General features: G+C 41.3%; 1 protein-coding gene across 2 annotated transcripts in view; it reads right to left on the bottom strand.

The window, feature by feature from the left end:
- Nucleotides 1-372: 372 nt before the first annotated feature.
- WNT7B (Wnt family member 7B) overlaps nucleotides 373-10,015 on the bottom strand; it is a 95,537-nt gene continuing 85,894 nt past the window's right edge. For both annotated transcript variants that reach the window (XM_009282233.2, XM_009282232.2), the window contains exon 4: nucleotides 373-1,091. In XM_009282233.2, coding sequence (XP_009280508.1) covers nucleotides 612-1,091 — 480 coding nt within the window. In that variant the 3' untranslated portion in view covers nucleotides 373-611. The remainder of the gene's footprint in view (nucleotides 1,092-10,015) is intronic.

Genomic DNA, 10,015 nt, shown 5'->3' with positions numbered 1-10,015 from the left:
ATTTTGTGAACGTTATTTTTTTCCAAACTGATAGTGGAGTATTTCCGCCACAGATTTTGTCTCCCTACCAGTTGTTTTCTCTCTACCAGCTTTCTTAGAAATTTAGGGTTTTGCAGCAAGACTGCTGTGTTCTAGTCAGTGAAGATTTCATTTCCTTAAAAAAAGTCTTTATTTGCACAGGGCTCGGTGTTTTTGTTGTTGTAAAATAGGAGAAAGTGTCTTTTTCTTTTAAATTTCATGGGAGCTGCAATGGAATCAGCTTCTCTGATATGTATAACTTAAAACACTTTCTAGGAGAACTCTACAACACCCAGATTGTAGTTTAAAAAAAAAAAAAAAAAAAAAAACCAAAAGAGAGAGAAAGTATCATGTGGTTGTCAACATCACCTTAATCCTGTTGCCCTTGTTTCCAAAGCAGTTACAACAGCCAGCCAGCCAAAATGCACCATCCTTAGAAGTGTAAGTAGTGGGGAGGGATTGGTTGTTGTGGTGTTGGTGGTTGGGTTTTTTCCCAAAGAAGATTAGATGTGCAAAATGATGCTGTCGTCGTTTGTTGTACTCCACTTTCTTCACTCATGGTGATTTGTTCTGTTCATTTGCACGTGATGCCGTTATTTGCAGGTGAACACCTCTGTCCGCTCGCTACACGTGTTGCACTTCACAAAGCAGCACCAGTGGAATTTGCAATTACATTGCCACACCTTGGTGTACTGGTGTGTGTTGTACCCTCTTCCACAGCACATCATGTCGCACCCGTCCGCACTGGGAGAGGTACGGTTGCAGAGTCGTCCCTGGGTACCGACGCTCCCTGTGGAAGCATCTTCCTCACAGTAGTTGGGTGACTTTTCGATATACACTAAATCTGTTTCCATAGGTTTCTGGTAACTCTTAATCTGCTTGATCTTCAGGAAGGTTGGCTGTCTTAGTCTACTGGCTCGTACCACTTCCACCTGCACTGCAGCATTGTATTTCTCTTTCAAAATATATCCAATCTCTCTGAATTTAGGAAGCGTGGTCCAGCAGGTCTTAGTTGTACAGGAACCTGAAACTCCATGGCACTTGCACTCCAATTTCATTCTCTCTTCGAGAACCTATGTGCACAGACATTTGTATATTGTTACTGCAGGAAAACGGTATTGCAAGCTTGCCTAAATCTCAGTCTGTTTAGTTCATATGAATACTCATTACTGCTGGTTGAAATTTTTCAAATGCATGCTCATAAATCTTCTCACCTCCCAGCAGAATGCTTGTAACACATATTGTTTTACATGGCGCTTGGTCAGAAACAGTGTGTTTTGTCATTTTATTAGAAAACATTTGCATTCTGTTTCCAAATATTGGAGAATATCTACTTAAATTTCAGGAGACATGTCTTCAGAGCCAAAGTAATTCATGGGGCTCCAGTGACTTAAAAAAAATTTTTCAAACCATTTTCATTTTGAAAACAGAAAAAATAGGCATTCATATTCACTGCATAATTAAAAATTTTGCCTATACCAGCAGTGGTAATACCAGCATACCTATTAACTATTCCACAGAGCACACCATCCCTTTAAAAGCAGCACTCCTTGCAGTATCTAACCCAAATATCCAGCAAATGTTCAGCCACAAATACATTTTTTTTGCACCAGGGCAACGATTGCGCAATGTTAGAGGAAATAAAATCCACTGAAGGGTCCTGCTAAGCTGTGAGCCAGAGAGAAGTGGCTCACAGTGGGAGTATTTATTTTTGCTATTGCTAGAGGAGGTTAACCTGGAGGAGGTTAATCCAACATCAGATGGTCTAATGGTCCCTATGAGGGACCCAAACTGGCGGGTGCTCGGGCTCACGCTCTGCTCCCGACCTCCTACCTCCGCTGCAGCCAAGCCATGCCATGGCTGGCACATCCCTCCTTCCCCGGGCAGGGGCGTATGCCCAGGGGAAGGCAAGCAGATGCTCGCCCGCTCCATGTGTGCGGCGGAGGGGAAACCAGCCTCACGGAAGTGTCTCTCTGTTTTTCTACCCTCATGCTACCACTTAAGCCTGGCCACAATTACACCCACAGTCATCATTAGCTTATGAAAATCAAGGCCTAAGAACAAAGCAAACTGATCTTTCCCCTTCGCAATGGGATGCTAACAAAGAAATATGAGCTACCGAGCTCGTCTTAAAGCATTACTGATGCTGCAGACCATCTCCTGTAGTGGTTTCGTTGCAGATCCCAGAACATGACTGAAATGGGCAAAGGATAAAAGGGCCGAAATCTGAGTACAATGGCATAATGAAGTAGAAGGGAAGTAAAAAATGCTTACTGCTTAAGAAACTGGCCTTAAAATAAAAGCTGTACAGATCTGGTTATCCCTGCAAATAGAGGGCACCCTCCTGAGTTGTTCGAGTTTCACTTAAATTGTATGTTTTGTTTTTTCCCAAATTTCTGGGGTTTCAATATTAAAGAGAATATTTGGTTTTGATTCTCCCTTGCCAACATACAGTAGCAAGTACAAGATAGCTGAGCATCCTATTCAAAAATACCTTAGACCTTCTGGAACCACAGGCTTTTCCCAGGTCAAGGTCAAGTTAGCTTTTCAGAGGCAGAAAAGGTGATTTCCGGGAAGGTTTACTGGATTAGGGAAGAAGCTACTATAGCTGCAACTACTCTAAAAAGAAAATCAGCAAGGCTATGATGAGCTGCTGTTTGTGGACACTGGAAAGGCCACTGCTCTCCAACAAACCGTATCACCTTCCTGTCTTCCCTACGGAAAAAAAAGAAGCTGGAAAACGATGCCTGCTGCTGTGGTGGCTGCATTTCAGTAGCAGTGAGTAGAGGGATGCCTTATGAAATACTCCAGGGCCTTTCAGGATTCCTCTGTCTCTAATTCATGCCTGTGCAGAAGGATGTGATTTTTCAAAGACCACAAACAAGATTCCAATCCTGTTCCACAAATCTGGGTTAAAATAATCTATCGATATTTAGATGTGCATGTATATATACATATAAACATATATTTAGATATACACACATACGTATACATAATTTGCTCATAAGTTTTGTTTGGTATTGCTGAAATATATTTTTTTTAGACTAGCCTGTTTCTACAGCTCTCTCTTTCAACCACTGACCAACATACAGTTGCAGCCAAAAGCACTGCAGCAAAATCCATGACAAAAGGTGGATGGAGACAACCTTCTCTACACCTTCACCACAAAGCACTATAGGATCTAAGGACTTCTAGGAAAGCATTACCAGTGGGATGGATCTGCTCCTCTTCTCCCTAAGTAGTAAATCTTGGTAAAGAGAGTGGTTTGGTACGTGTTTTGTCAGGTTCTGCACGTGTTTGTGATGTCTGTTTTTTGGTTGAAAAGGTCAAATCAGCAACTTGCTCAGAGTGGGAGGAGGTAAAGCTTGTGAGGCTCCTTATTCTTGTGTGGGCTCAACACTCTGGACACTGTTCCAAGGAGCCTCTGTCTCCGTCATTGATGTGCTTCCCTGCTACAACAGAAAGTGTCATTCTTCCTGAAAGACAAAGATATCACCCATTCTGGTGTCCCAGGTGATACCTTTGTATATGTATATTTATATATGAATGCGTGTGTGTGTGTGTGTGTGTGTTTGCCTGTGTGTGTGCGTTTGGTTGAGATGCTGCCATTTATATACAGCACTGCCTGGCACCCGCTGTAGTACAATCTCCAGCAACTTTATCCTAAGTCTTGATTTCTTTTGTTGTTGTTGTTGTTGTTGTCTTTCTGAAGATCCAGTTTCATGAGTCGTTTTGCTGTACAAAAATCTGATTTCACTGGTTCAAAGGTTCCCACTGTTTATGATGGTGGAAGAACTTGGAAATGCAAGCCACGCAGGCTCAAAAAAGCAGAAGTTTCAAAAAGTATTAATTCATGATCCTGAAGCCAATCTCGCAGGTTTTTTTATTTTTTTGGAGGCTTCTCTCATGAATGTGGAATGCTTGGGGTTACAACACTGAGCGCAGGCCCAATCATCAGGTAGTTAAATTCCTGAATGCTATAATTTGTGTGCCCACAGTCAGCTGTGGGTATAGAACTGTGCCCAAAAACTTGGAGGTCAGGGAATACAAGGCCCAAACTAAGCAGATTCTAAGCAAGATTTTTTTTTTTTTTCCCCTCTTTCCACCCAGATGCTGCAGAGTGTTCCTCTTTGCTGACGAGCCAGCACGCTCCGGCTTTCCCAGAGGTATGTCTGTAAAGCTCCATGAGGTGCCATGCGGAGGTCCCCACCTACGCCCTGGTGCTGCTGCTTTGCAGCTTACCGTGTAGACGGCAAGCCGCACCTTGCTGCCTGGTATCTCGAGCAGCTTTCCACTTGCCAGCAAGGTGCCACTGGACCTGGCAAAGGTGGCAGGATTTGACTCTGTTCGCTCAGTGCTGTGAATGAAGAGCAACTAATGTTTTTCTTCCTAAATGCCCCTCCAGCTCAGTGTTCCTCAGCAAAATTCCCATCAAAGCTTTGACCCTGAGCCTTAAAGGTACTTATTTACTCAAATCTAATACATTATGCCAAGCTAGGTGCCTGATTAAAGATTGAAAATCATTAGCTCATACGACCCACTCTCTCAGCAGTTTCATTTGTCATATGTCAGTGCCTCGTATCTAATCTTGAATGGTTTACAGCAAGATCTACCTCCCAAAGCAAATTCCCATCGTTGGACTGTGCTGCCTCAGACTAATCGTAGGAACATTCCTTAGGTCCCTTTTCCACATACGGGTCCACTCCCACCCCGGTATCATCTTGCCAAGTAAAATTTTCTAACTACTGTTACTTTGTTAAATGAATTGTGAAATATAATGTTAAAGCTTTCTTATCCCACATATTTTTATACCTATATAAATCATACACTGAAAATGCAATTTGAGGGTTGTCTGCTGCCAGTTAAGTAGAAAAAGACTTGCAAAGACTGAAATAAAACAAAATGATACGCATGAAAAGAAATTCATTTTTTCAAGTTCCATATCTAGACCCAACTGCATAACATCAGATACAGTTTCTATACATATTAAAAATCCTATCTGGATAAAATATGTAAAAACAATAGTAACATTTTGTGTGTGTTTGTTTTGGCTTGCCTTTTCTGGTTTGTGTTTTCCTTAGTGGAAATGCACATTTTTGGACCAGATGTTGAATGTAACAAAATCCATATTACTGTTTGACTGCAGTATCAAAAAGAAATAGAAGACTTTAGGAGTTTTCCTCCATCAAATATGCAAGTGATCAACTTTTGTTTTGGGTAATACCAGTACCAAAAGAGATGGATCCTGGTCATAAGATGTTACCACCCCTTTGATACTCGAGCGACTGCAGCCACGCAAGCCGATGGCGTGTGGGTACTGCCTAACCTTAGTCTCAGTGCAGCCTGGGGTCCACCACTGCTGACAAAATGCTGATCTCATGGACCCATCTGGGAAACAAGGTTGGGTTTGTTTGGGCCTGGCTTTTTAACTAGAAAAGGGGTGTAACTAACATTGGTAGGGTGTAGTGCTGCTCCTTTAATACAAGTGTCCTGAAAATATTCTTCATTAATAGCAGATCACAGAGCCCAAAATTGAGCAGTTCATGTCCTGTCTCCTCAAGTTGTGCCCAGCCATGTGAAGAGAAGACATGGAGCCAGCAGGAGCGGAATATGGGTGCTTCAGCTGCATATCTTTCTTTCTGCTCCTCTGTGAGGCTGCTCCATCGAGCATCCCATATACTCTGTGGGATGGGAGATGAGGAACTTAATTACTGTGCTTACTCCCTCTCTTGTCACATCCCTATTTTTCTTATTGTTTAGTTTGATGGGAGCAGGGAGCCTGTGCTATGCAGCAGGTCAGTATCCAGCCACAGCGCGAGATGGCTTTTCCCTGGCACTGGCCAGAGCTCAGCAGGACTGGGGACCCTCTGGCGTACCGAGAGGCGTCAATTCACCTCCTCCTACCCTTCACCTGCCTCCCTAGGTAAGGCACCCACTCCCATGGTATTCCCACTGAATGCATTAAAAAAAACTGAGGAAGGCCCACTGCTCTCTTTACCCAAGTTCTCTTCTTGGCTAGCAGGAAAATAAGCCTGGGATTTTGAGACCTGCTGCCCATCATATGAAAGTCCCTACTATTATGAGGATGGGCTACAGAGCCTAACCCATTTGTTCCTTCTCCCTACTTTCTACAAGAAGAGAAAATAGCTTCTAAATTTGAGCAATAAACTGCTGCAGTTGGTGCATTGAGCAATATGCTGCTGCAGTTGGTTAAAACTTTCTGAATTTTATTTTTACAGTGAAATGTTGCAAAAAGCAAAAATCTTGAGAAGCAGCCTTTAAATCATTCCCAAATCGAGTGCAATTGCAGTATTTCACTCTCATTTCTATGGAATTTGCTGTAAAGCTTGAAGGTAAAATTTTAAATATCATCTTAAAGGGTTAAAAATATTTCATTGTTTTTATTCTGTCAGGCAGTATAGAGATGTCAGGTTTGAGGGGGTGCAGCAACATTTTACTAGATGGATGATATCTGTCTTGCATATATTGCATGGTATGCATGGGCATGTGCATTTCTAGAATAAAACCATTTAGCAAGTCCTAAAATATTTGGCTATTCCCCCCCTCTAATTTTAAAGCAAAATGTTCAAAAAGTAGGATAGTACCAGATGTAGCTTCTGGCAGTCAATGTTAAGGGTGTGTTTCTGGAAGAAAAAAATTGGCTAGTAAATCCAGCCCAACTGGAAGCAGGAGAACTATCCTCATGAGATTTTGAGCCAAAGCTTGTATATTCGGGACATATGGATAAGCATTAGTTATCCATCCAACCCACCCAAGCTGTAACACCAAACTTTTTGAAATTGGATTTATATCTGTCTGCAAATCAATTTAAGTGGGAAAGTGGAAAGTATGCCATGAAGCACAACTATCAAAAGCTTTTCTTTCATGAGTGTTCTCACAAGGGATGTGCAGTGAAATAGTTTGTCTCTTTTAGAGAAAGAAACTTTCAGCAAATGATGGACTCAGGGCTGTAAAACCTGGAAAGTCACATTCTTTAAATCGCTGAAATGACTTAGGAAACAAAGTCACATTTTGAAGAATATTTTAGGCTTATAGGAGTATAAAATTAGTCGGTTTTCAGTTTTGAAGCTGGGATTCAGCATCCGCTGCAACTTTGGAGCATTTCATTCAGAGTCTTCTTCTAGGGATTGCTTCTAATTTTTATGTCCCGCTAGGTGACAGTGAGGGCAGTTTGCAACATATTAGGGCATGCTGTGCATCTTGCAGAAGTGAGCTTATTAATTTAAATATTTCATGTGGGGTGAAGGGAGCTAACACTTTCTTACATATTTTATGCACAGACAACACATAAATATGTATAAATCTGCATAACTATGTACACATACACATACCCTACATATATATGTGTGTGTGTGTGTGTATATAATGTGAATGGTGACCAACCAATCACCTCATTAGCTGTTCTACCGCCAAAGCATGTCAGCAAAAAAACCCTTCCCAGTACCACAGTCCTGTGGCGCCAGGAACTGCGAGAACGAGCCATGGCTTAGATGGAAATGTTGTCCCAAGTAATTGAATAATCTCTTCTAAAGAGAGTCTGAATTTTTTTTTTTTTTTGTCCCCCACACTCTTATTGTTTCAAATGTAAAATAAGATGTTGTCATCTTCCAGGCATTCCAAAAAAACAAGAAAAACCCATCGACATTACAAAGGAATAAATATTGGGATGATACCAGGCTGAGTTGCTGGCAGTCAGTGTGATGGGTGTGTTTCTGGAAGGGCAAGAAATAGGCCAGCTTTTTCTCCACATAACCACAGTCATTGTCTATCGTAAGAGCCTAATTGTTTTATAAGCTGTTAGAAACATTTCTTCTTTTTGGTAAAAGCTGTGATCTGCTACCAATTTGTCAGCTTGTTCTTTTAGCTCTCCTCTTAAAAACAAACAAACAGAAAAAAACATTTTTATAATTGATATTCCCCATGAGAGCCGGTCATTGTTTTGAAGCTTTCAACAAACAGTTAAGATTAATGGTGTGCATTCCCAGATGTTACTCTTTCTAAGTTCATTTATCCCAGAATAAAGATACTTGTTTCTAAAAATACATGGTAGAAAGCTGTCTCATCAAGCGGCATCAAAGCTTACTTGGTTTTGTTGGTATTTAATTTTTCATTACTCTATCAAAGTTTTGCCCACAGATATCTCTGTAATCATTCAGATTTGCAACAAGCCGTTCTTTCAGTAACATTTGCGTTAGACTTACACTAGTCTTCCTTTGGGGGCTTGTTTTCATTTACCACACTTGTACTTTCCATCCTGAACCATAGCAGCCATTTAAAAACTGATGGTGAAGTTAGCTACTTCGCTTTTTTACACAGCATGGCGCTGTTTTGCCGCAAAGCGTGCATCTTTCATCAGTAGCATCTCATGTCACCAGGAATCGCTAAGCATTTATTTCTTCCAAATGGCACCGATGGCAAGTTTATGATTTTATCACTGGCGCTATTCATTACAAATTTACTAGAAACTTCACAAATTTGCCATTAGCTGAAACAGTTCTTAGAAATGCAAGGCAGAGCAATTAGGGGATGCAACGCGGGGCAACGAGGGGCTTCATTCTTTCCAGAGTCATCAGAAATTCCCTGAAAAGCCTAAATATTGTCTGTTTTCAAGGAGGTATTTATCAGTGTTGTGCTGAGCATCTCAGCCCCAGACTCGAGTTAAAGAGCCCCAGAACTGTTTCCCCCCATCTGTCTGCAAAGTTTGTGCAATTATTTATACAGTGTGCTGTTTTTTCCTCAAAGAGAAATTCCTCAAGACTCTATTTTTAACAACAGTGAAATACCAGCAGGCCGGCTTTTGAGAACATCCCTATGAAAGCAAAACATTGTAGTCACTGCTATAGTTACAAATGCCTCTGACTCCCAGGCACGTCTGGGACAAGTGCTGGGAGAGATTGAGGATGGGCAAAATTCCTGCCCCGGGGCATGAAAAATTCCATGCGATGGTATAAGAGAGCATCCAAATAATTGCTCTGGGGGCAAAACTGCTGGTCAGAGTCCTGGATAATGACCCCAGCAATGATCTTCTGGGCACCTGGTAGAGGTCTAGTGAGGTCATCAGGGGCCTTCCACTGACTTCAGAGCAAGTTGGAAATAACTGTAGGTGGGGTCAGGAGCTCTTTGCATCCTTTTTTCCTCAAGTTTCTGTATTAGGAGGCTCTGGGATTTGAAGAGAAGACTAAAATGAAGATAGCAGATTTATTGCCTAAATATTGTTGTTCTTACCTAACTTAAAAAGCCAATTCAGTATGAACTAAGCCAGGACTGAAAAAGAACTATGAGCCTTACCATTATAGATATAAATGGGGGAGGGTGTTAATAGTGAAAGTGCTGTGATATGTAAGACCTTGGGAAATGGACCAACGTTCATATAACCAAGTTGTTGGATTTTTTTCCCTGTACCAGTTTTGGTAAGATTGAACTGTAACTAGGAAATATTTTAATGGTTGGCAGAATCTCTGTAGGAAGCTACAAAAGCATATATTTCCTTTACTGTCTTGGCATTCCCACCCTAAGGTTGAAAAAATTGTTTGAGAACTTCTGAAGCAACAAAGAATTAAGGAATAATCTGAGTTGCCTTCTTACCTTTTATTTCTATTCATAACATATTCATTTCATATAAGGGAAAAATATCCTTACTTTGGTCCTTAATAATAGCAGTCATGAACCAGAAGCTTGGCTCCAAACTGTTTGCAAATTTTAAAACAAGTCTCATGCAGATCAGCAGGATGGCACTGACAGAGTCTTACTCAGAGAGGTATGACCTTTTCCCAGTTGTGTTGTGAGACTTTGGAAGGGGAAAGGAGGAAGATGGAGTTTCACTGTCGTGATTCAGCAAGTGTCGAGACATAAATGCAGTATTTCTGACTTGAGTGTGATTAAGGACCATGTGGAGTATGTCAGAATGACATCCACACGTGAGCAAAATTTCCTGATTTTGGATTTTGTTTCAGGCTCACAATCCAAGTTTATGCAG

This window comes from Aptenodytes forsteri, unplaced genomic scaffold (assembly GCF_000699145.1).
Source record: "Aptenodytes forsteri isolate BGI_AS27 unplaced genomic scaffold, ASM69914v1 Scaffold277, whole genome shotgun sequence".
NCBI classification, from domain to species: Eukaryota; Metazoa; Chordata; class Aves; order Sphenisciformes; family Spheniscidae; genus Aptenodytes; species Aptenodytes forsteri.
This window is presented reverse-complemented; position numbering and strand designations above follow the sequence as displayed.